Raw genomic sequence first — 26,900 nt, 5'->3', positions numbered from 1 at the left:
GTACAGGGTTCCTGCAGAGGAGGAAAATGTATAATCTCAAGTATTTTACAAGTCTGGATTATTCTTGACAAAGGAAATGAGAGTTTGGAAAAATATTATGCAATTTCCGGCTTTCTTACATATCCCAGTGGTTCCCAACCTATGGAGCCGGGAATGAGCAAGAGATACTTTTCAAATATCAAACTTAATAACAAAAGTTATAATGGGAAAACTTATTTCTGCTATAAATGTTGGCAGGGATGAGTAAACGGTATCTACCAACACCTTAAAGCAATATATTGGCTTTTTTTGCCTTTTGAGCCTCCATCTGACATCAAGTTTATTCAAATGGATAATTTATTTAAAATGGGCTAAAAGGGACAAAACTCAGAAATATATATGCAGAAGTATGCAATTTTGAGATTAAAATGTTTAGAAACTCTGATAAAATGTTCTTACTTTACTACATATGCAATAGATTTCATTGTTTTCTAATGTGTGCAACTTATTGTTGGTTTGTTTGCACTTCTTGTCCATTGTAAATATACAGAAGAATCACGGCAAATTAGATCAAAAAGTCTTGATGTTGTGTTTCATTAGAAAACCTGTTTTTTTTTTTTCTTCTTCTTCTTTGCAGCGAAAACTGCCCATGGTCTTTCTCCCTGTCCACAAATCCCACATCGACTACCTGCTCATCACGCTGATTCTGTTCTGCCACAACATCAAAGCGCCCCACATCGCGGCTGGAAACAATCTCAGCATCCCAATCCTTAGGTAAACAGCCGCAAAGCCTCACATACAGTTTGACCTAACAAACAGGCAAAACTCATCTCTTAGCGAATAAACAGATTAAACAATTGTCCTTTTTTCCCCCTTTTTTTTTTTTTAGCACTGTGATCCGCAAACTGGGCGGATTCTTCATACGGCGGAGAATGGATGAGGCCAGAGATGGAAGGAAAGACGTTTTGTACCGCTCGCTGCTACATGCGGTAAGTCCGTTTTTACTGGAATGATTAGAGATTTAAAAGCTTTAGTTATATAATCTCAGCACACCATCTGCACTTCTTGTTTCATTCTTGTTTAAAGTTTATTCGGACCACAATCCCACAGTGTTTGCAGTCGGGCAAAAATTCTGACATCTGAAAATGTTTACTTGAGTAAACTTGATCCTGGCATTTGAAGCGTCCTGGGTTGAGTTATACATCTCCTGACTTTTTAATTTAAGGATACGTTTTCAGATCTTCTGATCAGCTTACAAGCTCTGCCGCAGTGCCTCTGTGTCTGCAGAAGTCTAAGCTAGTTTAAATTGTACAATTATACTCATTTATTTTGCCTGCATGTGTTACAAAGTAGATTTAGAGATTTCAAAGCATTTATTGATCAGTTCCTTTCAAACAGGTAGAATGTATCAGGTTTCGGCGAGTGGATGTGAGCTTCTGGATCATAAGATGTCCAAGAAATTAGAGACTAGTTCAGCCAGAACTGAAGGAGCACGTTCTTTTGGTCAATCAGATAATGGGTAGCAGGTTTCTGCTTGTCAGAAAAACCAGTCTGAGCATCACTGTGAAGGAAAAACATTGAGTAACAACTTTGTGAATGCTTTCACAAATTTTGGCACATTCCAATTACAAACTTCACTAGATTAGAATTTATTTTTTTGGAGTATCTAAACACAAAACATTGCAGAAATGTCAAGTAAAAGACAAATAAGGCATGGTTCTGAATTAATTTGTACGAATAAAGATACGAAGAGTGGCGTGTGAACGCTTGTCTGTAATCTGATATCCCCGAACTAAAATCACGCAACCAGTTACCCTCAGAAAAAACTGGAATTTGTCCACCAGTGTTCACTTCATTATCATGGAAGAAGTGGGAAGAGTATGCAAACCTGCCAAGACATGGCCATCCACCTGAGCTGGCAGGCTGAGCAAGGAGACCATTAACCATAGAAGCAGCGAAGAAAACCATAGTAACACGAAGAGCATCACAAAATCTAAATCTCAGCCGAGGAGAGATTTGTTGACAGGACGACTAATAGCTGTACACTCCATAAATCAGACCTTTACTGAGGAGTGGCAAGAAGAAAACCGTTGCTTCAGGAAAAGTATAAGAAGTCTTGTTTGCAATTTGCTACAAGCCAAGAATGGGATTCAGCAAACATGGGAAAATGTTCTCTGGTCAGATGAGACCAAAATGTTTCTTCTCGTTTTTTTGGTCTGCATGCAGAACGCTACGTGTGGCAGAGAAAACTAACGCTGCAAATCAGCATGAACAGGTCTTCACCGTGGTGGTAGGGGCATCATGCTGAAGGAATGCTTTTCCTTTGCAGGGGCAGGACTGCAGGTTAGAACTGATGAGATAAGATGGATTGAACTAAATCTAAACCAAGCCTTGAATTTTAAAGGCTGTAAGACTTGCTATGTTGGAACGGTTTAGAGCAGGAATGCCCAAAGTGCTGCTCGGGGGATATTTGTGGCCCTTGGAAAACTTGTCAGTTCAAGAATGGTACAAATTTGGCCCTCCAGCAAATGGAGCCGATGCCGAATGGACACTTTTAGGATTAGATTTTCTATGACTAATTTATATCTTTCTTAAAAGCAAATTGTATGTGCAACCCAAAGTATTTTTTTCCCTAATAAGTCTTTAGTTTGTCAAAAACATCCAGTGAGTTTTTACTAAAAACAAACAAACTTGGGCACACCTTTCATTGAAGTTGAGTACTTTTAACTTGCAATGTGCAAACTGTTTGGACACCACTGGTTTAAATCAAAGCATATTCTTATAGTAGAGTGGCCTAGTCAAAGTCCAAATCTAAATCTATTTAGAAAACTGTGGCACGACATCAAAAGGGCTGTTTTCAGCCAGAATCAGCTCGAGCTAATTTACAAAGAACGAGCAAGAACAGGAGAAAATGCTTGCCACACTTTTCAGATTTTTACTAGTAAAAACCTTTAGAAACTATGCGTCACTTGTGTTCAACTTCAGTTATGTGCTAGTTTGTATTGGTCTGTCACGTAAAATCCCAATAAAATATATTTAAATGTATGTATGAATATGTCGCATACGCTTCAATATAAATTATTACGTGTTTTAAACTCATGATATATAGCTTATTTTATCTAATTGAGTCAATCACACCATAAAAAACAAAGTTTCCTGTTTGAAAAGAGGTAAAAAACAGTAAAAGATGTACACCGTAGCCGACTTGACTGTGTATGCTGTCTCTTTTGATAAGTTATCTCCGAGACACACAAGCAGCTGCTCACAGTGATTAGCTCCAGTTTTTTGTTTTCTTTTTTTTTCTTTACAGCGGTTCAACCGATCATCCAAGCTAGCCACAACATTTCAAATGTCCTCAAGCAGCAGATAAGATTTTAGTGTGAGGCTTAATGAAATGTAAGCAGATGAATTCCTCCACAGGCAGAAATAGAAGCAGTGAAGAACAAAGTGTCTCCCCGCAGAGCGTGGCTGTTCGTTCTCTTTACAGTTTGAACTTGGTGCCCTTTATCTATGTTATATTTCAGGAAGCAGATTCGCTTCCTAAAAGTGTCTGCATTGCTAGAGACAGCTGTGTCTCCACTAAACCCAGGGGGATATTGTTACACTGCGTAGCTGCTACCTGCATGTGCCCCGGGTCAAACTTGCATACACTGCCTATTTCTCTTATATTCAAACGGCAAACTGTATTGCCTACATTGCCTTGTTTGGACTCAGCCTCCACGTTACCACTGGGCCACCTTTTGAGTTGTTTAACGGTAAACATTTTCACCTGAAGTCTTCACGTGTGTCGTTTCAATCCTCCTGCAGTACACAGAGGAGTTACTGAGGCAGCAGCAGTTTCTGGAGGTCTTTCTGGAGGGTACCCGGTCCCGCAGCGGCAAGCCGTTTCCAGCACGCGCCGGCATGCTGTCCATCGTGGTCGACACGCTGTGCACAGGGGCAATCCGAGATGTGCTGGTGGTGCCAGTTGGCATCTCTTATGACCGCATTATTGAGGGCAACTATAATAGCGAGCAGCTGGTAAGCTCCTGGATGATGTCGGTCTGACTTGCTTTAGCAACAAAAGTTTTATTTAAATAATTGTATATGCATAAAAGGAAAACTATCTGTTGTGGCAAAAGGGATTTCTTGACACTAATGTTTCAAATCGTTTGCTTTAGCTATAGTTTTTTTTTTTTTTTTTTATAGAAATGGCTCTAATCTGATTATCAAAGCCCTGATTCTTTCTGTTCCTCAGGGCAAACCCAAGAAGAATGAGAGCTGGTGGGGGATCGCGTGTGGAGTATTTAGGATGCTAAGGAAAAACTATGGCTGTGTACGAGTCGATTTCAATCAGCCCTTCTCTCTAAAGGTGATTAATCACAAATCTGTATCTAACGAAGCTGCTATGGTTGGTGTGTCCAGTCCCACATTAAGAAATTATTATTTTTGACATGATTCCTGGTGGTAATGAAAATAAAGTAATGAAATAAATGAATCTAACACATTTTTGTTTCTTTTTGTAGAACTTTATAAAATTGTCAGGTCATTTTAAATAGTTATGGGTTCTATTTTTTTTTTGTGGTATAAATATTACATGAATTTAAACAGGCAAGCAGTTCATAAAATGGGAAAGACAGGAGAACATGGGATTTATATGGGAACGTCTGTTTGTTCTTGATAAGTCAGGAAATGGCTTCCAAAAAAATAGCTACTCACCTAAACTTGCCCATGACTTCATTCAGATCACTAACTTTTAACACAACTTTAACTATGATTAAAAAAAAAAAATTCTATATGCTACCTACTTGCCCACCAGTACTTTGGGATACATTCCAGGGCGAATAAGAGACATTTCTGTCCTACAATCACAAAATGTAAACCTGTAGAGCTTTCCAAAACTGCTGAAACTAACTGGAATTAATTTATTTGCTTGTTGAAACTAAAGTTATTTTTCTTACAAAGCTCCTGGGAACGTTTGGCTACGGTGGATTTAGACCACATGGCATCATGAGCCCTTTTAACTACCAGAACGTTTTGTTCTTTTTGTTTTAAAAACGATTGATTTTTAAGGCTTTTTAAGCTAATTTACTGGGGGGATTGCTGCAAAATACAATATCTGAGGTTTTGATCCGCAAATTCAAGATGATCATGTTGCAGTGTTTCAGTTATTAATTAGATGTCCTTACATGCGATGCAAATTACAAGCAGCTTTGTCTCTGTGTTGTTTGTCATATTTAGGAGTACATGGACACCCAGAGGAGCCGTCACATTCCCCCGCCAGTGTCTCTGGAAAACGCCTTGATGCCACACATCATTTCCGCACAGTAATGCACCTCTCATACTCTCTTTCCCAGCACGAGCGATCTCTCTCTGCCTCTGTCTGCCCGTTGTTTATGCAGAAACCAGATGTCCCTCCGTCTTGGATGTGACAACGTTTTATGTCCAAAGCTAATTTCTCCCTCCCGCTGCTTCACAGCGGTGTCTGTCATTAGGCATCTGAGACCGGCCCTCTGACTTTCCACTGGGAGAGGTTACTCCAGTTCAAAGCAGTCCCGCCTTAGTAAAACCAAGACTGTTGGACAAAATGTCCCTTATCGCAGCTGCAGCCTCTCCCAGCATGTCTAAAGTCTCAAACTCGGTTTTTATTTTATTTTTATTTATTATTTTCTTCTAGAGTTTATATCAATAGAAGGAATTTGCGATGAAGATACATTAGTAGTATATAACCAAACTTTTTTTCTTTTTTTTTCATCGAGTGACATGTCTGGCTGGGGCGTGTTGAGACAGGCCATGAGTTTGGACATAAAGGAAAGAAAGATCAAGACTGTAGTGTTTGATTGTAGATGTAAAAAGCTTTTAACTTCAGCTCTGAAATGTTTTTTTTGAGGATTGATTAAAGCTTAGACATGAGGGCGAAACAGAGAATAATCAGTTACCCTTTTATAGAGTTATATTACAACTTCTAACAAATGCTTAAACAAACTCTGATCAGGATTTCTCTGTATATGTAAATATTAACATTAGCGATTTATTTAATTTACCATTTATTTTTTTTTTTTACCAAACTGGTATCTCAGAAAATTCATGAAGGACTGATATGGAAATCCAATACTAATATTGTTTGTTATTGCAGATAACAGCAATATAGGATTTAAACACCAAGATGGATATAAACATTGGTTATTGATATTGGCCCAGTTATGCCTATGGGACCAATATGTTAAAAAATGTCTAATATTGGCCGATACTTATATTGCCAGCATGTATCGTGCATTCCTAGTAAAGCAACATTTTCTTTTTACTGTTTTTTGCTGCTATCTGTCTATAATATTGCCTTGTGGTCCTCTTGTTATATTTCTTCTGTTTATGCATCTATTTATTTATTTTTAATGCTTGAAATGTATAATTCTGTGTAGTCTTAAGTTTTATTGTAAGAGTAGAATTATGGAAATGAACGATCTGTGTTGTGATTTCTAATGTATTGACCTGTATCACACTTTGCTGTTATTCCAGGCCTGACGGTCAGTTTGAGGAGCAGGAAGAGGAGGAGATGGACCGAGAGGTCCCCGACGAGCTCTTCAGACGGCATCTCATCAACAACCTGGCCAAGCACGTCCTCTTCAGTAAGAAATCCCCAAACTCCAGTCGGTTGCTACTCTGCTGCCTTTGGAGGAATCATTACCTCGTCAGAGAGTCCCGTCTTTTGTTGAAAATATAGGAGCACAAAAGCTACCTTTTTTTTTAATTACATTTTCTGAGTGCATAAGTCTTATTTTTTATCCTTCATTAAAGCTGCACCTGTCTGTAAAGTAAACAGCCATGAAATGCGATCTTTCATCTTAATTGAAGTCCAGCACTGCAAAGCAAAGCAAAGCATCAGCCCATCGGGATTACATCACTCAGGGTGCTTTGTCATGGGGGTAACGCTGCAGTGACTGGTTCTCCTCTTCTCATTCAGATGCACGGTTGAGCGCCGGCTTTTCTTTTTTTTTTTTGTGTTATTTATTGTTAAACCAATTGCACAGCAGTCAGCTGGGTGGCATGTTGCTTCTAGCCAATAGGGAGAAGGGGAGGAGAGAAATGGGAAGAATGCAGCCCCGGTTTTTTTGTCCTCACTATACTGGAAATGAACTCTAGTAACCTGTGCTTTGAACGTCCACATAATCCTTTATCACTCTAAAAATGTTTGCTTGGGAAAACAATCTCTCGGATCAATTTAACGTTCTGATAATGAAGGTTAAGATTCACGGTCGTCTGTAGGGAAGATCTGCAGATAGACCTGCCAGGTTTGTGTTAATCCTCGCTGCCAAACCAGTTAAAGCAGGTTGTCCCCAGCTGTGATTCTGGTTCTGCCAGAGGTTTGTCACGCCTGTGGTTAATCACTAGAGCTTTTCCTTTTCAATGTGTCCTACCAAGTCCTGGTTAGTTTGTCACGCTGAGAAATGTTATGAAACGCTAAATATTAGATCAGCATATTTTAATTAGACCGAATTAAATAGAAATGAAGCTGCTAAGATTAAAGTTTTTAGGAAGTTTTCCATAAAGCTTTGATTATTTAATTCTAAGTGTTCCGTTTTTTTTCCTGCTTGATATATTTTAAACCCAAAGACATTTTTTTTTTTGCTCATAACAGCATCTTGTCTCCTCTGGCAGCTGCTAACAAATCATCAGCGATCATGTCGACCCACATCGTTGCCTGCCTGCTCCTGTACCGACACAGACAGGTAAGTCTGGCTTTTTATCCTGTTTCCTCATGTCTCTGTTTGGTCTGTCCCTTTATGTTTACATCATTTTCCCTTTTCTTCTTCCTTTTTCCTGTTGAGTGTCATTTGCTGTAGATTGCCTTGCAAAAGTATTCATCTCCCTTAGACCTTTCCATATCCACAAACTTGAACGTATTTTATTTGAATTTTTTTTTTATAATAACGCAACCAGAGATATTGGATGAATGAGAAATGAGGAAAAAATTTTTGCTTTTAAGAAGTTTTTCCAAAAAAAGTCTAAAAGGTGTGAGGTCTGTTTGGGTCAATACTTTGTAAAAACCTGATTTTGCTGCAGTTGCAGCAACAAGATCTTTTGTAGTATGTCTGTACCAGCTTTGCACATCTAGTAATGTAAAATAATCTAGTAATTAGTTCTTCACAAAACAGCTCAGGCTAAAATTGGCTGGACAGCAGGTCAGGACTTTGGCTAACACGTAGATATGTGTTGATCTGAACTATACATTGTAGCTTCTGGCTGCATGTTTAGGGTCATTGTTCTGCTGGTCTCAAATCTTCAGCAATCTGTAACAAGGTTCCTTTGAGAATTGCCCTGTTTTTAGTTTCCATCCATCTTCCCATAAACTCCCACCAGCTTCCCTGTCCTTGCTGAGGAGAAGCCTCCCCATAGCATGATGCTGCCACTACCGTGTTCAGAAGGGAGAAGTGTGTTCAGGAAGCGTCTGTTTTCTTTGAAGTCTTTCATAAAGACCTGATTTGTAGAGTGCACAACTAATAGTCATCTCGTGGACTAGGGCTGAACAATTTTGGAAAATAATCTAATTGCGATTTTTTTTTTTTCCTTTTAATATTGCGATTTAATGCAATTTTCCCAGTTTCCCCAGTTTAATTTATCATGTCCTTTTAAACATATACAAACAACAAATCAATTTGTTTCCTCGCCATGTGGATTAGTTGCTAAAAGACCCACAGCATCTAAACTTGGTGCAGAAATGATTGCGTTCTGCCTGCAATATATTTCAACCAAAATTGCAATATTGACTGTTCTCTGCATTAACCACAAGTAACAAAAATGGCCTCTAAATAAAGATGTTTGTAAACAAGGACTATTTAAAACAAGAACTTTTAATATTTCTATTGATCAGAATATTGTTCAAGAGAACAGCTTTTAGTGGATTTGGACATCGATCCTTGTTGAACATAAAGTGCAACCAACAAACAAGTCTATGTATTAAACTGATTGACCTGTACTTAATGGTATGTATGATTATATAAACCCTAAAACAAGTAGTAAACTTAGATTATCTCACTGCTCCAACTGTCTTCCCTTCTGCGTGGAGGTAAACCCACTTCAAACATTTTACCGAAACCTAAAGGACGCGTCGGATTCACTAATTGTTACATAGCCAAAAATTGCTGACCTCTGCGATTTGGAAATTGCGTTTTATAAAATCGCGATTATATTAAAAATGCGATTAATTGTTCAGCCCTATCATGGATGCATTAGTCCACCTGAGCTGTGTATCTCTGCAGCTCATCCAGAGGTACCATTTGCCTCCTGTCTTTGGTTGCCTTGCAGTTTGTCTTGCTGTTTGTTTTCAGATGATTGATTGATTAAACAGCGCTCTGATAAGGTCTTCATGGTGCTATTTGTATTCTAATGTTTTCTGAGAAACCCTCGAGGTCTTCACAGAGCGACTGGATTTATGCTGGGATCACATAACAGGTGTACTGTATTTAGTCGTTAGGTCTGGATAGGGGTGTCACAGTAAAGGGTAGGAATACTTTTGCTGAGCACAATAAATGCCCTCAAGTCCCAGCTGTCTTTTACCTAAAAATGTCCTTCAACTTTTTTGCACCACCTCTACACATAAGTGGCAGGTGCCTGCCCTCTGCAGGTGCATTGGTGTAACTGCATGCTATCTAAAAAAAAAACACTATTGCATATTTAGATTATTATGAAGTTTTTTAAAATGTTATTTCTTTATTTGCTTTGCTTGTTTTTTTGTAGGGCGTTGTTTTGTCCAAGCTCGTAGAGGACTTCTTCAACATGAAGGAAGAGATCCTGTCCCGGGACTTTGACCTGGGCTTTTCGGGGAACTCCGAGGATGTGGTCATGCGTGCCCTCCACCTCCTGGAAAAATGCGTCAACGTGACCAGCAGCGCCAATCGCAACGGAGAGTTCACCATCGCGCCCAGCCAAACCGTACCTGCGCTTTTCGAGCTCAACTTTTACAGCAATGGCCTTTTCCACGTCTTAATTCCCGACGTAATCATCGGTACGACGATGTTTGTGTACTGGAGCTGCAGTATCTCATGCTGTAAAAGCTCGAGGTTGTGTTCAACATTCCCTAATTTTCAGGATTTCCAACAACTTGTTTTTTTTCCCCCCAGCCTGCAGTATCCTGTCTCTGCAGCGAGAGCTGATGACGGAGTCTGCTCACCAACCTAAGGATCGCAGCAGCCTTCTGCTCAGTCAGGAGAGACTCATCCACAAAGCCGCAGGTCTCTCCCAGTTCCTAACCAATGAGGTTGCTGTGGCACCGGTAAGTAAGCAAACGGATCCATTATTCCAAATTTCTCACTATATATAACCCGTATGGTTTTCTGTTTTACATTATGAGAGCTCATTTCTCCTACTGGGGGTTTGTCCTTTTTGAACAACTCGTCTCCTCTTCATCCCGCAGCCCTGCCAGACTATTTACCAAGTTTTGAACGATGCAGTGAGTCGACTGATCCAATATGGGGTTCTATATGTTGCAGATGTGAGTTTTTATGCTGCCAGCTGTGCTTCTGATGGACAAAAATAAAAAATAAATAAACATAATTTAAAGGGGCTGTTTTGGTTTCGGCCTAGTTATTCATTTGTCTTTGTGCTGCAGGAGGACCAGGAGGAACTGAGCTCCAGCCCAACAGAAGAACCCTGGCCTAAAAAGTTCCCTGAGCCTCTCTCCTGGAGAAGCGACGAAGAGGACGAAGACAGCGACTTTGGAGAGGAGCAGAGAGATCGCTACTTAAAGGTCTTGTCTGGTGTTTTCACTAAGCTTTCAACTTTTTCAATCATTATTTTTGTAAGCATCGTGTTACGTGTCTTTCCTTTTTTATAACAGGTGAGCCTGTCAGCTGAGCACCAGGAGTTCTTCATCTTCCTTCAGCGATTGCTCAGTCCAGTGCTGGAGGCCTACAGCGGCGCTGCCGTTTTTGTCCACAGTTTGAGTCAGCCTGTGCCTGAGTCCGACTACACCCTGAGGCTCTTCAGATACCTGCTGACGCGAACAGAGAGAGGAGTGGCTGCTTATGGTAATACTGCACACATCTTATAGTCTCTGGAAAAGTTAAAAAGAACCCAGATACCAATAGGCAGGTACATAGTTAATAGTAATATCCACTGCATTGTTGAGTCTTAGTGATTTCTTTAGACATTCATCAATTCATCCCTCTATCCTTCTGTGAGTGGATGCATTCATCTTTTAAAGTGAATCCGTGGATGCTTACTTTTGTCAGTCAATGATTGCATGCATCGTACGTTTATCCATGTATCCATCTTTTTATGCATCTCTGCATCAGATGCAGTTCGTCTTCTTTTCCCCTCTTCATCCAGGAGTACTTACTCTAGGTAGCACAATGTGACATTTATAGGGGGAGACATAAATTACCTTAACATTTAGTTTTATTCCATCTTAAATGCATCACATTGTGTGATGTAAATGGCATTAATGTGACTAAAATTGCACAAATAATTAAGTATTTTAAGTCAAGAAATAATTCTGTTTGGGAAATCTGCTCTGGAGACCTGTCTGTCATATTTTCTCAGAAAGTCTGGACTGTGTTCTGGATCAGGAGGAAATGGCAAGTTAACCGGGATCCAGTCTGCAATTTAAAACAAAAATACAAAAATTAAAAATCACAAAAAAAACAGTAGAATTTGGTAATCCTACAGTGTCACAAAAGTGTACCATTTAGTCAAGCGTTCATATTGAAGAAGCCTTAAAAGAGGCAGCTTCTCTGTACGAGCCTGTTTGTGTGACGTGACCTGCTCAAACGGAGCACAGCTTGCTACTGTGATATTGTCATTTATAACTACAATGTGCCGATCAAAGCGCTTGATTTATAAAGCAGGGGAGTATCTCTCTCTAAGATTTTTTTTTTTCCCTCAAAAGAAAAATTGGAACCACAAAGAACATTTTATCAACTGAATTACGAAACGATGCAAGTGAAACTATCAGTGGCTACAGTTTCCATGGACTCCTGCAACAAAGATCCTCAGCAGAGTGAGATGGATGTTCAGTCAGGAATTTGTGCAGCTGAATGTGCAGAGTCAGTGCATCAGAGATAAAGGATGATGCTATGCATGTTTTAGTGTTAGGATCCTCCAGCAGCTTTGTAAAACCCAGTTAGCTTTAGCAGAACGGGCTGTCCTACTTAATTAAATAAAAATTGCTATCCAAAAAAAAACCCATCCTGACCATCATTATTGGTGCATTAGTTAGAACTCGGTCTCAAAACCACGGTGAACCACATGTTGCAGAAACTGTGAAATTAAAATGTATATCTGAAAAGCTTTTAATGTTACATAAAGAGCGCTTCAAAACCATAGCCATTTTTTTTATTACAGAAATAGTTTGAGTTAACTCGCTTTACATAAGCATTAAATCAATCCTAATAAATCTGTTATTTTTCTGTTTGAGCTATTTATTTTGTTCTATCATGTGCGAAAAGCTAGCTTTGTTGATGCATCAAAAATAAGTTAGCAAGTTTAAATTTACTACAAAATTAGAGTAGACCACTGTCAAATATTATACCTGCTTTAACACAGACGGATCAGTTTTTAACTTTAGGAAATTGCCTCTTATCCTCCTGTCTTGTCAGTCGTATGTGTGATGATGATTTCCATGACTACTTCCTTCTGGGACCTGATAAAGTCTAAAGTCTTACTGTCACAAGCAAGCAGCTTATTAAAAGGAAGTTGTTCATCACTAGTTGATCCTGACCTGTAATGTTATTTAGAAACCAGGTTTTGGACCTTTTGAACTTATAATATAAAGATTGAAGTCCTTAACTCTTGATAAATGAAACAGGATTTAAAACGGTCTCATTTATTATTCACCTTATGTGTTATTTTCTTTTTCAGGTGAAAGTGCAACTCATTATCTGGTTAAGAACACAGTGAAGACATTCAAAGAGCTCGGGGTACGCATGTTTAATGGACGCTGTTTATTCACGTTAAGTCTTTGGTTTGTGTAGACTTTGAGAGGCTCACAGTGGGGCTTAACCTTTATCTTCCATGTTTGGATGATTCCTTAGGTCCTGAAGGAAAGAAGAGAGAACAGAGTAACAGTTTTGGAGCTCAGCAGCACCTTTCAACCTCAGGCCAACCGGAATAAACTCCTTCAGTACATCTTAAGCTTCACCCTTCTGTGACTGGGGGACCTTTAAAACCACACGTTTTATAAAGGGCTTCTACTGGTTACGTCAAAACAATCCCAGGTGCTAGTCTGTGGAAAGCTTTACCAGGAAGTGCCTTCACGCAACGGCCGCTAACTATTGGCTGTCAGCTGGAAGAGACTTGAAGCCAGTCTTCCTCCTTTTCTTTCCAGCCAGTCAATAACAGGCATGTATAAATATCTTAAGAGGTACCTCCAGAAACCATGACTTGCTTTGGTAACATTGCCAACGTAGTTTTAAATGTTTTGATGTGGTCAAAAGGGGGAGAAAAAAAAAAACACAGGTGAGGTCAAGCAGGCTAGAAAATGAGGATCACTTTTACAGCAATCTGAACAAAGAAAGCTGCCTTTCATACGTTCAAGTAAACAAGCAAAATATGCATAGGAAAAAAAAAACAATCAGGAGAATTTTATGATGATTCTACCTGCTTGTATTTAAAGGCTTCAAAAGTTTCTTTAGGGCGCTGTAGATATCAACTATACAGAAAATAACAATGTAGTTTAATGCAAAGTTTGTTTTTTAAAGCAATTTCCTGTACATAGGTCACGAGAACAATATCCCAGCTGTGGTACTCATAAATGCACACAATCTGGGAGTCATAAACAATGTTTTCATATCTGACTGAACGATTTTGTGGACGGCCGAGAGAAGGCGTCCCAGCTGTAACGTGTAAATATTCAGATATTTCCGTTTGAATCTCTCAGCGCCGCTAAGGTCAACAGTTCTGTACAGTTTCAGGTATGAAAGCATTCAGCTGCAAAGGGGTTCAGATGTACAGAAGTACAGAAAGTGCCTCTCAATAAATCAAAGTATCTTTGTAAAGTCTTTTTCTTTCACTAATTTAGTTCAAAGAATGAAATTCATGTGTTTTTATAAATTCATCTCACACACAGTGATATTTTAAGTGTTTATTTCTGTTAAATTGAATGATTATGAGGTAATGAACCCCCGTCCCCCCCATTTCCTCAGACAAAATGTGAATATTATCCAAGAACCATAAGAAAGGATATTTTCTACAGCGACTGTAGACTGTATTGCACAGTATCAGCAAAAACCACTTGGTGCAACGTGGCATTGAAGCACATCGCTTGTTGCTCTGCTGAGGAGTTACGGAAGCCCAGGTTGCTTTAATACCTTCAGCTCATCTGCATCTGAGTCTGGTTTCCCTCATTTTCCTCTTGACAATATTTTCTATGGGGTTCAGACCAGGCCAGATTGCCTTTGGCGGCGTAGACCAGCGCCAAGTCCTGCTGGAAAATGAAATCAGCGTCTCCATAAAGCTTGTCAGCAGAAGGAGGCTTGAAGGGCACTAACATTTCCTGGTATACGGCAGGAGTAACTTTGGATCTAATCCAACACAGCGGACCGACGCTGAGAAGTGACACGCCCCCCCCAAATCCTAACTGACTGTGAAAATGTACACAGGACCACAAAAAAGGGAGTCCACTCAAACGTTAAACATTTTTATTATTTTTTTCATTAGCTGTAAGCCCTGATCACCAAAATAAACAGAAATAAACTTGAAATATATCACTGTGTGACATAAATAGATGCATCAGTTTCACTTTTTGAATCTAATTCCTGAAATAAACTTTTCAATGATTTTTCTAATTTACTGAGCTGCACCTCCTATAAAGTCATCAGATGCAATAAGCGGTACGCTGGCTGGAGGTGGTTTCTTGAAATACCTTACACCTGAGGTTAAGTGCATTTAATCCACTGTTAAGTGCATTCTGTTACACTTTTATCAAGACTTGTAATCATTACTGATCTTTTTGCAACAACTTTTCAATGAATGTGACGTCGCACCGCACTTAAAATAATCAACACCAGCCATCACATCCACGTCCGTGTAGAAGCAGTTGCCTCAGAAACGCATTGAAGAGGAAGATTTGAGAGCAGAACAACTTATTTTTTTTCCCCCCGCACGTTCTGAACAGCCAATGCAGAAGAAGCTACCTTTTCCCATTTGTTGGGCATTTATAAGACTTAATGAGTTGTTGAAAATAGAAGATGCTTGTCAGGACAAAATGGAGTTGAACTGATGTGTGGAGCAGGAATAGTAACAACGGCAGTGGTCCTTTTGTTTTGGTTGTTAAATGAGCAAATGTTCAGATAAAAACTTCATAAAATCATTACATAAGAAGTTTCCACAAACACACTTTAAACTGCCCACATTTCAATCCTGAGTATTTCCGTTTATGCACAGATTAGTGTGAAAATAGGACAGCAAAGTAAAACAAAGCAATTTAAAGCTACACTGTACTATATTGCTGTGTGTAAATGCAAAACAATCAGAATTTCTGTGTATTGCAAGATGAAAATGCTAATATTCATTTGTTTCCCCCGACCAATTCAGTTTTGAATTCAAACATCGGTATAGAAAATATCCTTCATGTTGGCCTGCATGTTCAGAGGCTAAAAGAGGAACGAGACTCATTTTCTTTCAAAGGGTCAAAGAAAATTTGAACCATTTTTGTGGTTCTTGGTTTAGTGTATACGGACTCGGAATATTTGTTCGAACAGGCTTCATTTTTGCTGGTTATTGTCTGTTTTTAAATGTTTTTGTGTGTGCGTGTGTATGTGAACATACACCTTAATTGCTTTTTTTTTTTTTTTTGTTGTTGCTTCTTTTAAAGTCAGTTCTACTGTATGTACTAATGACACATTGTGAAGATTAAAACGACTGTAGACTAAGCGATAATCTACAGCATGTTGACGGACAGACCAGTATGTAACGTCGATGGGAATGTGATGCGAACCGGTGAATGTGAGCCTGTTTAAAAACTGCTTTACAGCGTTTCTGAGCCCGCGGGCTGTCCCCGAACCCCCTCGGCTGAGATCTAACCACTGTCCAGGCTCCACTGTACGCTTCCTCCACTCCACTGTTAACTCTCATACCCTGCTCCACCTGCAGATGATGATGTTCCCGTAAAATGAGCGATTTACAGTGTTAGAGAGAATGGTTTATTTATTGGAGTAAAGGTTTTGTGAATGTGTGGGTCGGTGTCTGAAAAGGTGAGGAGCTCAGTTTGGTTTTTGTGTTTTATGAACCGTTTGTGGGAGTTGACGCTACTGAAGCCGCATTAACATCTCACTGGGACTCTTCAATGTAAAACATGCCTGTATATGGGGAGCAGTTGCCTCTATTTTTTAACTCTAGTTTTCTTTGGTTTTGTTTGTTGTTGTTTTTTTTTCCTTGCATGTGAACATTTTTCATGTAAGAATTTGAAACAAAGATGTAGGTTGTAACCTAAACACAAGCGTAGACGGACAAAATTTGAAGTTTCTTTGTGAGGATCACCAGCTACTGCGAAAAGTTTTTATTTGATGTTGCTTTATTGAAGCAAAGCACAAATGGCATTATTAGATTGTTTTTTTTTTTTAATAAATTAACAATAGAATAACAATGAAGGTGTATTTTTCTTTTGCTGCTGTGAATTGATTATTCAGTTCTGTCTACTATCGCCTCCATATCTATTGGCTCTCCTGTGAAAGATAAAAAAAAAAAGTACTTAGAATTAAATTCAGCTTGTATTGCAGTTGCATAACACCCAATGGGAGATTTTTAATAAAGTTAAAACTTTAATTTGAGTACAGTGTCAGCATTTTGGGAAGAAGAAATGTTATTTATTATTTGTCTGATTTGAATTATCTACAGTGTCTTGAAAGAGTATTCATATTCCTTTTTAATTTTTCTTCAATGTAATTTATTTGGATTTTATGTGATAGAGCAACACAGAGAAGTGCAAATAAACGATCTAAAAAGTGTGGCATGCCTTTGTATTCCACCCCCTTTACTCTGATACCACTAATAAAATAGTAAACAGACTCCAGCTGTGTGTAAATCAATCTCAGTAATAGTGCAGCTGCCCTGTGACGGTGACATGACTTGACAGAGATCATGAAGACCAAGCAACACATCAGACAGGTCTGAAGTTTAAAATCCAATCTATTCAGATCAGAAAGAGTACGGCACAACTGCAAACCTACCAAGACCTGGCCAACTGGAGGAGCTGCACACATCTACAGCTCAGGTTGGTAAGGGGTCAAGCCAATTGGCCAAAATGTAAATGTGGAAACTAAACTGCACACGCGTCATGATGTTTGGATGCTTTTCTTCAGCAGGGACAGAAAAGATGGATGGAACCGGCTTTCAATCCAGGAAAAGAACCTGTTGGAGCAGGGGTGTCAAATGCATTTCTATATTGGGCCACTTTGGCATTCTGAAGTCATTTAAAAGGACCGGTTGCATGTGTACAGATGATTTTATATTTTCATTTCAGTTCACATAGAAATATGTAAAAAAAAAAAAAAAAAAAACACAGCAACATAAAAGTAGCACCCTTCGACCCGGTTTATACAGTTTATGGGCAAAAAAAGTTGATATTGGGATGAGTTACACTTTAATTAATCATTCTGCATCACTTCTTCTCTTTTTGGACATTTCTGAGTTGTTTCAAGGTGTGGGAAAACTGACATTTAGTGGCAGGATGCTGTTACTACACAAAACAACATTGGCTATAGGAGGCACAGTTTTAGCCACTTTATACACAGGATATATACCCCTACTTTATGATATGATGTGCCTTTTTCAGCTCTTGACGGCTGGATAAATTGCCTTGATGTGTTGGATTCGGCCCGCGGGCCTTGAATTTAATACGTGCGTTAGAGTATGTGACAGACGGCTGCATCCTAGATGCTCTATGAAGAGCTTCTGCAGGTCCTTCCTCCCAGCTGCTGTTAGACTTTATAATCTTTGCTGCTCACAACAAACTCAATAAGTGTTTACAATATGCGAAAGGTTGCATGGGTTCTGATCCAGTCTCTTAGATGCAGACGTTCATTTGCACACACTTTAACTACTCTGGGCTGCTTGTGCAATCATGTATATTGGATATTTTTATCTGAATATACCATATTAATAATTGTGCAATTTTTTATTTTTATTTTTGCCTTTGATAAGTTCATTCTCTGTTGCTTTAGAACCTTTAGATTATAGCTTTTCATTACTCTTCATACCTCTGTCTGTGTTTTTGCCACCGTCATGCCCAAAGTTCCCCACTGGCAGGCAATAAAAGTATTTCTTATCCTATCGTAAAACTGGGGTGGAGATCCAGTATCAGGCAGGATAAACATTCAGCCAGGGCTGCAGTGGAATAGTTTAGATCGAAGCGTATTCGGGTGTTAAAATTTCTAAAAGTCAAGATCTAAATCCAAGCGAGAATCCAGAACTTGGAATTTTCCTGTTCAGATAATCTAAATTCAGTCTGAGCTGTTTTATGAGGAACAATGGGGGAATCTGATAGTCTTTGAGAAACATGCACGAAAAGACTTGCAGCTGCAACTGCAGCAAAATATGTTTCTACAAAGAGCTGACTCACGGAGGCCGTTTACAAACGCACACCTGATTGTTCTGATTTCTGTAATAAACAGGCCATCTCTGAAACATGAAAATTACTTGTGAGGATTTAATGGGTTTCTCACTTTCATGTGGCTGCATCAAGGTAATTAAAATAAAGGAGGCAGGACCAGCTTCAGTGGGAGGACGGGAGGAGGATTTAAGGACTGAAACTAACCGAAGTTTCTGTGACAATGAGGACAAAACCAACGAGACGTGTCTGTGTTCTTCTGCCCAACAAACAGCACTTGGACTGCTCTGTCAGGGTGAGACGGCTCTTCTTACACTATTCACTATGATTATAACTCTTCTCAGCATGAAGGTAATTTGCAACGTTTCTTTTTCATGTTAACAGGCCACTATCAGACACTAATCATACATTCAACCTAAATATGCATGACTAACAAAACAAGAGCCCCTGCTATTTGTTTAGTCTAATGTAATTAAGTCCTCTTCATCAAGCTGTTCTTGTTTTTTTTTTATTTCCAGATGCGAGCCAGAGGCCAGGAGGTGATGAACGCTGTGCTGCGTCAGCTCGGTGTCGGTGATCTCCAAGTGTTTGGTCTGGCTCTTCTCAGAGGTATGTGGGCGAATGTGTGGGTGGTCAGGAAGAAGTGTTTTCATTTCATTTACTCTGGAACGATGGGATGTGAGGAACCTATGCATAAAGTCTGTGTCGCTTAAATAGCACCTCTCCACCATTCTCTTCTCCTAATTTATAATCTTTATTTTGTGCTCCAAGATAATGAATATCTCTTTCTGGATTTGGAGCAGAAGCTGAGCAAGTATTTTGGTAAAATATGGAAGCAGAAATCCTTATCGGTTAGTTTTCCTTTGCATAATTCATCGACTATTTCTCTGGATGTTTTAAACGAGGAAGCTGAATGATTTATCCTGTGCTTTCAGGTTCCATTCATCTTATTTTTGAGAGTGAAGTTTTATTTGGAAAGTGGGCTTCTGATATTGTAAGTTCTGAGCCTCCCCGCTGCTCCTTTACAACCGTTTGATGCTCTAGTCAACAAAGGCGAGATGTCTTCTCTCTCATCCCTTTCCAGGAGCAGCAAGGTGCAGCAGCTTTACTACTGGGAGCTGAGGCAGAAAGTGTTGCATTCCCAGAGCCGCCACCAGGAAGCTCTGTTTTTTCAGCTGGCAGCTTCCGCGCTTCAAGCTGATGTTGGAGATCTGAAGCGTCAAGAGGGAGGAGAAGAGAAACAAGAGAGTATGCAATACTTTCTTCCAGAAGATTACTTTCCACCTTGGGTAAGAAAAAAAATGGCTCCAGGATCCAAAAATGGAGGCAAAAACTGGCAAAACTCAACAAGGTGCATCAGTGATGGTTGAGATGCTCCTTGGTTGGGAGTTTTTCGTGTTTTTTCTGCTTTTTACTCTTTTGTTAAGGTGTGCTTCTCAGGTGAAATGCTGAAATGGAAACCCTTGCAGCGTATTTATGACTCTTTATCCTACATGAGTAGGAATGGAGTCCAGGCTCTTGCTCTGATGGCACCCTGGACAAATCTCTTCTTCTGAACCTCAACAGGGGGGCAGGCAGGCAGTCCTAATGTCGTAGTCACATTGAAAATACTCACTGTCTTTACTTTGACAACTAGAGTGAAGCATCATAGATCCTAAACTGGATTTATAAAGAATCCCTAATGACTGATGGACTAATGCAGCTCATATTGGAGGGTAGGGTTAAATGTAAGCATTTAAAATTTTGAAGCACAGATGATGGCTGTAGTCCTGATTCCTTTACAGTAAAACTGTGAAATAGAAACTACACTAAAGATCACAGGCTGCAGATCAAATGGCGACTTCAGCCAACTGCAGCGTCCCGTCATTCTTACTGTCACTAGGAGTCACCAACTCCTTTACTGTGAGTTCATTTGCAGCACTTGTCCCCTGATATGCTTTTAAAAACAGACAAAAAAAGTTGAAATTGATAGAATTATCAAAATCTAAAATGCTTAACTTAGCTGAAAAATTACAATGACGGAATCTGATTGGCTTTTGGTGTGAAGCCTTTAAGAATCAGAATCAGAAAAACAAAATTTATCCCCCAGGGGGCCGTTAAGCGGGAGACAAGCACATGCAGAGCAAGGGCTGATTGTAAAGAGTTTCCGGTGGTTTTGAGAATAGTTTTGGTGAACAGGGAGCCAGACAGTAGCTCCAAAAGACAGGTATGATAAAATCATTGACTTTAAGAACACCTCTGCACAATCAAAGGTCCAGCATTGTGCTGCACCCAAAGAACCTTGAAAAACTGCAACATGGTCAAGGCTTTACTCGGAATGAGTATATTTTTGTCTGAACCCCCAATGTTATCTGTGTGTGCCAGCTGATAAATCACAGAGGGAGAAACTTCCTTCTCCAACACAGTCCAGCTTTGCACGGTGAGCTGAGAGGGTTGCCACCCAGCCGGGCCATCCTGCAATATTTGAAGGAGGCCAGCGGCCTGCAGGACGGAGCGCTGACTTTCTACAGGATGAAAGAGGTTGGAGTTTAACGCTACTTCGTCCTTTAGGAAATCCCCGAAGGTTTGCACCCATAAAGGATTGTTGAAGATAACAAAGAAAGAAATCTGTTGATTTGTGTAAGCAGTCATCGTGTTTTGACATGATTTTCCTTTCCCAAGCTGCATTCATTTCATTCAGCGGTCATTTATGGGATCGCACGGGCCATAAAATGGTTACGCAAACCAATCTGTATCGTTTCAACTTCTTCAAATTCTGCAGGGAAAAAAGGAGCGGAGAAGTTCGATCCTTCTCGGTGTGGCGTTGACTGGGGTCCACGTTTATCAGGTGGGTTATCTGGGTCATGTGGCATCAATCAAACGTTTACACATTCATCATGAGCATGAACGTCTATTGACTCTGGATGTTCAGGGATGCGTTTGAATAGTTATTTTTTACAAGATGCAAACAAAGATACAACATACGATTGCAATTTTGAGATCAAGAATTGGGTTGGTAGTTTGAATTTACTGTGGATTGTCTACATAAACAGATGGTCATTACTATACATATGGGCTTACACCTCCATTAATATGCAACGAGACGTCCCTTGCACAAATGCACCTTTATCAGACACTTTTTGTGCTTTTTATAGCCATCAGCAAGTTTTTTTATCTCGTAATTCTGGCTGGATAAATGACTATTCATATTCTCTAAATTTGAATAGTTTATTTAAACTGGTTACTTTTGTTGCATGAACCTGCCTTTTAAGCATACTCATACATTTTATTAGAGTTTAGGTTGGATATCCAGACTCCTTTCACAGTATAAAAAACTTTAAGCTAATTGGGCACTCCATTACCCTGTATATGAAAGCAAGTGCAGACAATTGCTGGATGGACGGATGCGAGAGGTTGAATCCAGTTCAAAAGCTTATTTTTTTATGCATTACCCATTCCAAACTCAGTATTGTTGTGTTGGAGCGTTGTCAAGCTCCATCCCAGTGAATCATCCGAACAAAACTGTCACTCTTAGCTGGAAAGAAATTGGCTCATATGTGGAGAAAACCAAGGAACCATCAAGGCTAAACCCTGCCGTTTTTACATGGTCATGGATATAGAGGGTGCTGACCAAGAAAGAAGACCTTGCTCCAAATCTGACACCTTCAGACATGACAAATGGACAAGCAAAATTCATTCTGGAGATATATTTAACGTTAGAAAAGACAAGGATTGAGCTATTTGGCCAAAATATCATCAGAGGTCGAAGAAGCCAAGGGGATTCCTTAAGACAGAGCATTGCATCTGCTGGTAATGATGCAGAGGATCTGTTTCACAGCCAGGGGGTGTGTTGCATCGCACAATTTAGATGGAATAATGATGATGGAGGGCTGGCTTCAAAGTCTTCAACTACATCCCAAATACACATCAAAACTGCTGTTTAAATGGATGAGGCAGGCTACATTAAATTTCTGGAATGACCTGGATGACCTCAAATCTACTGAAAACACATGAATTATGCTTAAATGCTTGGTTCATGCCAGGAATGCAGTAACTTTAAACAATTTGTTCTATTCCCGACAGGAACTGTGGTCAAATATCCTGCCAGAATTATGGCAGGAGCTCATGTACGGCTAAAGTGAGAACGGTTGTTCTGTAAATAACTAAGGGACACATATCCAAACATTATTGGGGGGCTTAAATGTACCTGTATGTATCATTTCAAACTTGTGCAGATTAGAGAGAATCCATAAAAATATAGTATTTTTGCTAAATAATTAATCCGTATAAAATTTGTATGGGCACTGTAAGATCAGTGTAAAAGTTTAATTAAAAGCATTTTTGGACAAAGTTCATGACTCAGATGAATGTCAATGTTTGTGATCTGTATTCTCACTTGTCTTTATTACTTTCATGATTTTTCCAAAGGAGGTGGAAGGAAAGCAGTGTGCACTGTTTTTTTTTACCTGGTCCAATATTGAGCACTTTACCTTCCAGGTTGGTTTTCTGGAAGCATCGCATTCATTCAGTTACGTAGATTTGACATAATCTCATACAACAGAACCTCGTCCTCTTTCCTCTGCAGGGAAGCAGGTTTGAAATTACAGCAGTGAGCTCTCTGGGCTTATCAAAGCTTGTATATTACACCCACTCAGCCTTCCACTCAAAACACATTCTGAGACACCTGAGCGACAGCCACCGCTTCTACCTCAACACCAAGGATGCAGCCAGCTACATCCAGCAGCTAGAAGACATGCAAAGTCAGCACATTTAGTTTCAGTTCTTAAAATTAGTTTTCATATTGGCTTCATATTTGTCACATAACTGCGTTTGGGCCTTTTTTCTTCAGCCTGCCAACTCCACAAAGAGGCTTACATTTGTGACATGACATGCTTAAGACAGAGACTCCGCTGCCGCAACCTCACTGCATCAGAATGCAGCGATATGGAGGAGACGCACACAACCTGGAACGAAGATGAAACGTGGAAGGAGGATGAAAGCCCTCCATCAGGTTGTACAATTTAGAAAGTTTTCATTTGTCACTTTTAACATGCAAAAACAGAATATAATAATTTATTAATTTAAAAGTTTCCACTAGTTTTAGTTAATTGGGTTTTTTTCTGTAATCAAAACATGGTAAAGGAAATAATAATAATAATAATAATAATAATAATAATATAATATATATATATATATATATATATATATATATATATATATATATATATATATATATATATATATATATATATATATACACACACACACACAAACACACACACACGCTGGCTCAAATATATACGCATCTTCAAATCTTATATTTGGATCTGTCAGAGCACAGCACTTTGGCCACACAGTTTTGATGTGTGTTTGGGATTTTTTTGGGAACATTTACTTCCTCATTTAGTTCCTCATTGTGAACATTTAGGTCCTCTTGGTCTTAACCATCTGACTCAAATGCTCACATATGAAGAGAAGAAGTTTCAGGTCTGCCAACAAAGTGCTGATCCTGCCATGAACTTGAGTGGCAATTAAGGCAGTTTTGCATTGCCATAGAATTTAAAGCCTGCCAATTAAGAATCTATTGTCTGTTCTCTTTAAACTTCATAAAAAGACGACCAATTGGGCTCTCAACAAACGTTTTTTTTGCTCTGACAAGACAAAGATTGAGTTATTTAACCCCAGTGGGAATAAGTATGTTTGGAGGCGTTCAAACAAACTGTTGACATGATGGTGGTAGCATCGTGATTTGTTTTGTTTTCAGAGGTACTGGTGCACTGCTTAAGGTAATTTAAAAAAAAAGGTAATCAAAATTCTTCCGTTTCACCACAAATCAACAACTAGATAGTCTAAACTTTGACTCTGGAGGGTATTTCAGCAGGGAAATGATCCAAAACACACATCAAAAGTGGTTCAGGACTGAATGAAGCAGACTAGCGTTAAGAAATGTCCCCAAGCTCACACTTATTAGTAGTTTGTGGACTATGTTTAAAAGCATGGCAGGAAGCGAACCATTTAAAATGAACTACCGTTACTGAAAGTAAGAAGAGTCGCACCCAGGCTCACATTGAGTCTGGTTCTGCTGGAGGTTTCTTCCTGTTAAAGCGGGATTTTCTTCTTCACTGTCGCCACATGCATGCTTGGTGTGAGGGACTGCTGCAAAATCAACACAATGCAGGCCACTGTCGCTACATACTCTTTCAAATGGAGTGAATACTGCAATCTGCTGAATCCTTAGATAGAAAACTTTTTAACCAATCTTATCTGCAGGATTTGATTGAACTGACTCTACGAAGTGCCTTGAGATGACATGTTGTGAATGGGCGTCTTAGAAATAAAGATGAATTGAATTATACCAGAAGCTTGTTGTTGCCTTGTAAAAGTCTATAGTGAAGGCGTAGTCTGCTAAGAGACGGTTGTAGGGGGATGTATGTATATTCAAGCCTGTACATGTACTTTTTACTGTGCTTGGGTTAAAGAAAATTAACAATAAATTGAAACCAAATTCTTGGCTTTGAAAGTAATTGAAGTTGTTTACTGACAAAGTACTTCTCAGTTTAATTTTTTTATTTAATTTATTGATATAGGACCATTTCACAACTTGTCTCAAGGCATTTCACAAAGTCATTTCTATTGAATCCTCCAGACTGATTAAAACGTTTTCTAAGGAAACCCAGCAGATTGCAGTGTATCATTGATTTGAAGCATTTCTCTCCTCCTAGAACAACTTGTGGCAAAAGCAAACAGTCACTTGGATTGTGTCGTTGCCTTCGCAGCGATCCCTCACACCGAGCATGCATGTCCCACTTCTTTAGCATGTACCCTTTCTTTTCTTTAACCTAAAATAAAGTCAGCTCTGTGGTAACCCTAATGGCAGAGGATGAACCTGAAGAGCTATTTGTTGATGACCCAGCTGAGGTGTCCTGGCTGGCTGACCTCCTCTATGGTGTGTCTGTGGATGGACCATTAGCATTGCCCTCGTCTTACTGGGCAGGTGGGTGTTCAAATCAACGGCAAAGAAACAATCTGCACTGTGTGTGTAATTTTATTTTGTGCATCATGTAACTTGATGTGTTCTTTTTTTTATTAGCTGTAAACATGGAAATGAAACAGGTGAGCGAAGAGAAGATGTCTCTCTGAGAAAGAACCTTTTTCGGTCCTACAGCATCTCTGTTTCCTCTGGTGTTCAGGTTCTGTCCCTCAGAGTGGATGAAGGAGTGTCTGTGGACTGATTTACGGTGAGAGGGGATGGGGGAGGAGTTCATCACATGTTCTGCAGCTCAGGACATTCTCAATCAAAATTTATAAAGATGTAAACAGAAAAGGGTGAATCCAAACCTTTTTGCTGTCTAAGAACTTAATTTCAGTATGTCACCAAAACTGAATAGCATATAATGGCACATAAAAACAAAAGTTTGAAAGTCCTGAATGAAAGGGAGCAGAAAGATGAATAATCTTATGTTATCTACCCCCTTTACCTAAAGCAATAGATTTACAAAAAAATAATCAACAACAACAAAACAATAAGCATCAAAATGTACATGACAAAAACAATAGATAATAATGAAATTAAATATCTGTCCTGCAAAACTGAAATACACATTTTACTTTAGGCTGATTTTCTGTATATTTATGAAACATAAAATTTCACATGATTATTAATAATTAGGCATAACTGACTTATTTACCCAACATAGCAGCTTTTATGAATGCTATCATTGGATTTAAAGCAGTTTGGTTTGCTCTTTAAAGAAGCTCCACTGCTGATTTCAGGTCATTTTAAGATGCTTCAAACGGGCCATGATGCTGCTTGTTACGACCCTGTGAAAGTGTTCTATTTGAATGTAAACTAAAACCTACACAATGCTAATAAAATGTTCTTTATCCTTAGGTTTCAAATCGCTCCAATGCGTGTTGATTCTGGAAAACCTAAGATTTCAAAGTGTTTTGCAGAAGTATTTATACCCTTTGTACATTTTCACAATTTTTCATGTTACATTAACAAGCTTTAAATGTGTATTGTGATTTTGTGTGATGGCAATAAAAAATAACAGGTAATTTTTGATTGAAAGGAAAATTACAAATTGCTACCAGATATTATATGGATTGTATTTTTATTCAGTTCCTCTCAGTCAATGGTTTGTAGAACCACCTTTAGCTTACACCTCCACATCTTTTGCTATACGGTCATGTTTAATAAACTAGAATATGCATTCCGATGAAACTGGTTTGCCAGATGAAAAATACCTTGTGAATTTTTTTTACATTAAGCAAGTATTCAACATAGTTTTCATTAAGCCCACGTTTATATATCAATTTGTTATATATTGGTCTGGTGTAATATCCTAATCTCACATTTTCTGTTTTCATTACTTGGTAGCAGAAATCACAATTCATTGAAATAAAGACTTGTAAACATTCA

The 26,900-nt window shown here is 39.0% G+C and overlaps 2 protein-coding genes across 4 annotated transcripts in view; both read left to right on the top strand.

The window, feature by feature from the left end:
* gpam (glycerol-3-phosphate acyltransferase, mitochondrial) overlaps nucleotides 1-18,725 on the top strand; it is a 26,219-nt gene extending 7,494 nt beyond the window's left edge. Inside the window, exons 8-21 of one of the 2 annotated variants that reach the window (XM_012882348.3) lie at nucleotides 617-753; nucleotides 869-968; nucleotides 3,787-3,999; nucleotides 4,217-4,330; nucleotides 5,200-5,285; nucleotides 6,475-6,584; nucleotides 7,615-7,685; nucleotides 9,694-9,961; nucleotides 10,077-10,228; nucleotides 10,370-10,447; nucleotides 10,565-10,702; nucleotides 10,793-10,982; nucleotides 12,814-12,872; nucleotides 12,987-13,888. In XM_012882348.3, the coding sequence (XP_012737802.2) occupies nucleotides 617-753; nucleotides 869-968; nucleotides 3,787-3,999; nucleotides 4,217-4,330; nucleotides 5,200-5,285; nucleotides 6,475-6,584; nucleotides 7,615-7,685; nucleotides 9,694-9,961; nucleotides 10,077-10,228; nucleotides 10,370-10,447; nucleotides 10,565-10,702; nucleotides 10,793-10,982; nucleotides 12,814-12,872; nucleotides 12,987-13,103 (1,833 nt within the window). In that variant the 3' untranslated portion in view covers nucleotides 13,104-13,888. Of the gene's footprint in view, nucleotides 1-616; nucleotides 754-868; nucleotides 969-3,786; nucleotides 4,000-4,216; nucleotides 4,331-5,199; nucleotides 5,286-6,474; nucleotides 6,585-7,614; nucleotides 7,686-9,693; nucleotides 9,962-10,076; nucleotides 10,229-10,369; nucleotides 10,448-10,564; nucleotides 10,703-10,792; nucleotides 10,983-12,813; nucleotides 12,873-12,986; nucleotides 13,889-18,634 lie in introns of those variants that run through there. The other variant, XM_021308516.2, reaches the window with a different exon arrangement.
* On the top strand, nucleotides 18,702-26,900 carry LOC105939957 (FERM domain-containing protein 6). 2 transcript variants are annotated; one of them, XM_036141846.1, is made up of 14 exons: nucleotides 18,702-18,794; nucleotides 19,018-19,108; nucleotides 19,271-19,350; nucleotides 19,435-19,493; nucleotides 19,584-19,788; nucleotides 20,864-21,019; nucleotides 21,261-21,326; nucleotides 22,907-22,975; nucleotides 23,064-23,238; nucleotides 23,328-23,489; nucleotides 25,356-25,472; nucleotides 25,569-25,591; nucleotides 25,669-25,716; nucleotides 26,370-26,900. In XM_036141846.1, the coding sequence occupies exons 1-13, from the start codon at nucleotides 18,723-18,725 to the stop codon at nucleotides 25,708-25,710; spliced, it is 1,317 nt and encodes a 438-aa protein (XP_035997739.1). In that variant the 5' UTR covers nucleotides 18,702-18,722; the 3' UTR covers nucleotides 25,711-25,716; nucleotides 26,370-26,900. The 2 variants fall into 2 exon arrangements, with proteins under 2 accessions (XP_035997739.1, XP_035997738.1); XM_036141845.1 differs by having other exon boundaries at nucleotides 25,669-26,900.

Source organism: Fundulus heteroclitus, chromosome 10 (genome assembly GCF_011125445.2).
Source record: "Fundulus heteroclitus isolate FHET01 chromosome 10, MU-UCD_Fhet_4.1, whole genome shotgun sequence".
NCBI classification, from domain to species: Eukaryota; Metazoa; Chordata; class Actinopteri; order Cyprinodontiformes; family Fundulidae; genus Fundulus; species Fundulus heteroclitus.
The sequence above is the reverse complement of the archived record's forward strand: the minus strand, read 5'-3'. Positions and strand labels throughout refer to the sequence as shown.